The sequence below is a fragment of the Morone saxatilis genome, unplaced genomic scaffold (genome assembly GCF_004916995.1).
Source record: "Morone saxatilis isolate NCDOM2014 unplaced genomic scaffold, NCSU_SB_2.0 Contig17, whole genome shotgun sequence".
NCBI lineage: Eukaryota > Metazoa > Chordata > Actinopteri > Moronidae > Morone > Morone saxatilis.
In genome coordinates this window covers 11,369,478-11,373,465 of record NW_023339729.1, presented here as the reverse complement: position 1 = coordinate 11,373,465, position 3,988 = coordinate 11,369,478, and the positions used below count along the sequence as shown (strand labels likewise).

General features: G+C 42.8%; 1 protein-coding gene across 1 annotated transcript in view; it reads right to left on the bottom strand.

Annotated features, from left to right (window-relative positions):
• LOC118327535 (importin subunit alpha-1-like) overlaps positions 1-3,647 on the bottom strand; it is a 6,678-nt gene extending 3,031 nt beyond the window's left edge. The window contains exons 1-7 of the mRNA XM_035660928.1: positions 3,595-3,647; positions 3,136-3,251; positions 2,884-3,024; positions 2,249-2,337; positions 1,762-2,030; positions 1,113-1,207; positions 501-764 (exon numbers count right to left, since the gene is read on the bottom strand). Coding sequence (XP_035516821.1) covers positions 501-764; positions 1,113-1,207; positions 1,762-2,030; positions 2,249-2,337; positions 2,884-3,024; positions 3,136-3,201 — 924 coding nt within the window. The 5' untranslated portion in view covers positions 3,202-3,251; positions 3,595-3,647. The remainder of the gene's footprint in view (positions 1-500; positions 765-1,112; positions 1,208-1,761; positions 2,031-2,248; positions 2,338-2,883; positions 3,025-3,135; positions 3,252-3,594) is intronic.
• Between the last annotated feature and the right edge of the window lie 341 nt (positions 3,648-3,988).

Sequence of the window (3,988 nt, the reverse complement as noted above, 5' to 3'; positions counted from 1 at the left end):
GCGCAAGGATGCAGAAGCAGCGTCGACTTCAACCAAAGCCTCCGGCAAGAAACAAACAACTCAGACGAAACTTGCCGATGCATTTGCTCATTCCACACCGTATGATAATCAGATAATAAGCTAAGTTATTTTTGCTGTTTGCACTGTTTTTTTACTGCCTGTGTGCCATTTTAATCATTTTTAAAATAAAATAATAGATTCTTTCCACAATTTCCAGACTTGTTTTGTTTTGTGGTAAAACTCCATAGCATTTTGCAGTACAAGGTTTAAACTACTATTGAACTTAACTGTGGTAGTTTTATAACCTTTTTATTTTGGTGATAGATTTATAGTCAAAAAGATTAGGCTGAATTGGTGTTTATTTATCGTCATTTTTATCGTTACCGTGATAAATACCAGAAACTATCGGGATACATGTTTTAGTCCATATCGCCCATCCCTACTGCTAGTACAGTCACAAATAATACCAACTTGATGTAAACCAACTCAACAGTACATACCACAATGGGGAGCTCCTCACAGCCTAGCAGCTGTACCAATCGGGGCACCAGGCCGGCCTGCACCACCACCTCTATCCTCTCATTGGAGCCATCTGTCAGGTAGGACACGGCCCAACAGGTGTCAGCCAGAATCTCCCTGTCATGGTGGTGCAGGAGGCGCACTAGAGCTGGAAGCAGCTGCTCCACTGCCGTCAAAGGAGGTGCTGGGTTCTTGTTCCGACACAAATTGGACAGCGTCCAGGTGACGTTGCGTAGGTAGCCAGACTGGTACGGCGGGTTAAGAATCAAGAGTTATTTCAGAACATCATAACATGATAGTTGTTAGAGTAACATATACAATGATACTGACAAGACTCAAGTTTATTCAAAGACCTCTCTAAAGGAGAATCGATTTTCAACAAATTTCAACATTAGCCCTCTCTTTGAATAAATAAACCTTTACTAATATGCACCTGCAATTTAAATAAATGCTGAATAAAAATGTTAGTTATTTTACAGCTATTGTGGAATTTGTATGTGCTGAATAACTGTACTGTCTAAAATCACTTAATAACATTTCTAAGGTGCATGAGCAAAATCAAAATACAAAATCAATGTTTAATGGAAACTCACAGGAAACACAGACAGGTCAGGAGCTGCCAGCAAGGCTAGGAGTGGCTGGAGACCACCATGTTTGATCACTAGGTCTCTGTAGTTGGATCCATCACCTACATTTGAGGGGGGGGAAATACATTTATGTCATCTACTGTCAGCAGTGCAATCGCAGAACAGAAAAAAAGTGCTACAAAATCAAAACTACAGTTGCTTACTGTAGGTAGTTACCAAGAAAAATGCATCATTTGGTTGAGCATTTCAGAGCGAGCCCTTCAGTGAAAAGGACCTTCAGCATGTTATTCAATTAGCTAAATATGCCTCGACTGCTTTTCACTATGATCTGCACTGATACTGATATACCATGAGTTCCCTATTGTCTTGCACAACCTTTGGACCAGGAACTCAATGTACTCAACTACACATGTTGGAGTTTTAGGACACACCCTTTTACATTAATTCAAAAGCCCTCACAGCCTGTGATCAACAACACCTCCAGACAAAACAAAGGAAGCATAATTACACAACTACAACAACACATCCTCACATCACAACTATTGAGGCAAATAAGCTGAACAATATGGCCGTGCAGGACATAGTAATGAAGCAAAGGAAGTTAAACAAGGAACTGAAACATAAAGAGACGTTAGGCGTTGTCAGCGTACAGTACCTGCGATGTTACCCAGGGCCCAAATGGCCTGCTCGCTGATGTGCGGGTGGGGTGATGTCACCAGGCTGATAAAGGCCGGAATAGCCCCTCCTTCCACTACGGCAGTGGTCTGGTCTGAGGTACCTGAGGCGATGTTTGTCAGGGCCCAAGCTGCCTCAAACTGGATGGGGGGGCATTCAGACCATGCCAGAAAACTAACAAACTTTTTGATGAGGCCGGCAGCAATAATGCTGTCAATGGGTGGGTGCTTTTCTCTAGAGAGGAGCCTCCTGTACAGCAGGGGAAAAACACAGAGACGTTAATCAAAGGTAAGAAACTACAAGCAAAGGTAATGCATTGTTAAACGTGATTAGTAACCACTAGGTGGAGGGCAATACAGCGGGATATCATGTCCGCCATGTCTTATGTCATCCAGACTGCGTGTTAACATAAAATGCCACAGTAACAACATGGGAACAGCTTAATTACATTTTCAAAATGATTTTACCTGGCTGCCTGCGTGGCCTGCAGCTGATGATCCAGAGTCTGGCTGTTAACACCACCTACAATCTCCTCCACAGACCAGTGCTGAGGAGGCTATGGAAACAAAAGAGGATTAACCCGGGTCAAACAACATTTAAAAATAACCCTTAACATTCACTGGAACATGCTAGGAATCTGTTTAGACTCGGGGTTACTGGATCAGGACAACGCAGATCAATTTAAGAAAAAGAAAAAAGGGTACATGACGCAAACTCAAAGTCGTCATGACAACAAATGATTATTGGCAGTGACTCTTCTTAAATCAACTGGGAAGTATTTATTATTACTTTATATAAAATACAGTGGTAAAGCCACACTGTTATAATGAGGTTAACACTTGAGTTTGCTCTGTGTTTCTCATGGACCACTGGGTACAAACTGCATGGACTTATATCAGCCTAAAAATGTCTATTTCACTGGACCAGGTGTAGGCATGGAGGATGTTGTAGCTCACTTACAGTCAACTAAGATATATAGTCAAATGTATCAGGCATGTAAAACACATGGAAACCAGCTGTATTTGTTTTAGGAGCGTCCTGTTCACTGTTCCCAGCCAGATCAAGCAGCTGGTGTGTTAAGGGCCCAGTAGAGCTGACCCACCTGGGCGTTGGGGTCTTTCTCTTGGAGAGGAGAGGTTGGCTCGTCCAGTAGGCTCTGGACGTTTCTCCTCTTCAGGATCTGATCATCTTTCTTTGCTTTCCGGAGCTCCACGTTGACTTCCGCTCTCCTGCGCCGTAGCTCCTGAAGAAATAGTCACCCATAGAATAAATATAGGACAGGGTCAATTATACTGCGGTTAGCTTTGTTACATAATTCATGTTGTAACGCCGGCTTCATGCTGAAAGAGCTTACGTTGGCATCTTTCCCTTTGTTTTTGAACTGGGTGAGTCGATCTCCGATGTCGTTAGCAGCTGACATTCCTGACCGTTGAGCAAGACAATCGATTCCAATAACGTTATAGACGCTCCCTGTGGAATGACGACAGTTAACGTTAAACAAATAACGGTCGGACCAACGGCTGCTTTCGCTACCTTTCTCAGGTGAACTTTCTGTTCGCTCGCTAACAGGCGGCAAATCAGCTAGCTAGCAGTTCACTAGCTAACTGGTCGTTGTCTCGAAGCCAAGCCGGTTATCTAACACCATGTGGCCCATCGCACACGGAGCCTGTCCGGTAAACCAACACCCCCAAAAACCAGCTGAAATTCACAGACGCATATTATACACTCAAAATATATTTTAAAAAATAACAATACTAAGGTATTTGTTTAAAAAAATGTACATTTGGCCACAGAACATGTGCGACGCGCTTACCTTTGAGATTTCTTGTATTTTTTTTTACTGTAGACGTGACGTCATGTATATACCGCCCTGTTTTTGCTGACATGTGATTGGTCAGTTGAACTACAGGCACCGCCCACGATTAAAAAAACGCATCACACAACGAAGCCGTTGTCAAAGGCAACCGCTGCCAGTATCGCGAGATTACACTAGCACATCCATGGGTTGCCTTTCATTACAGACAATTGCGGCTATGTCTGAAATACCTATGGTACCGTGGGTTACACTTTCTATACTTCACAATGTGTAATGCGATCCTCGATGCCTAAATATACGTAATCTAACCGGTTTTCATCCGTCCTTTATTTTTGATAAAGGTTATTTTACATTCCTAGCTACGTAATGACCCAGTGGCCTAATGGATAAG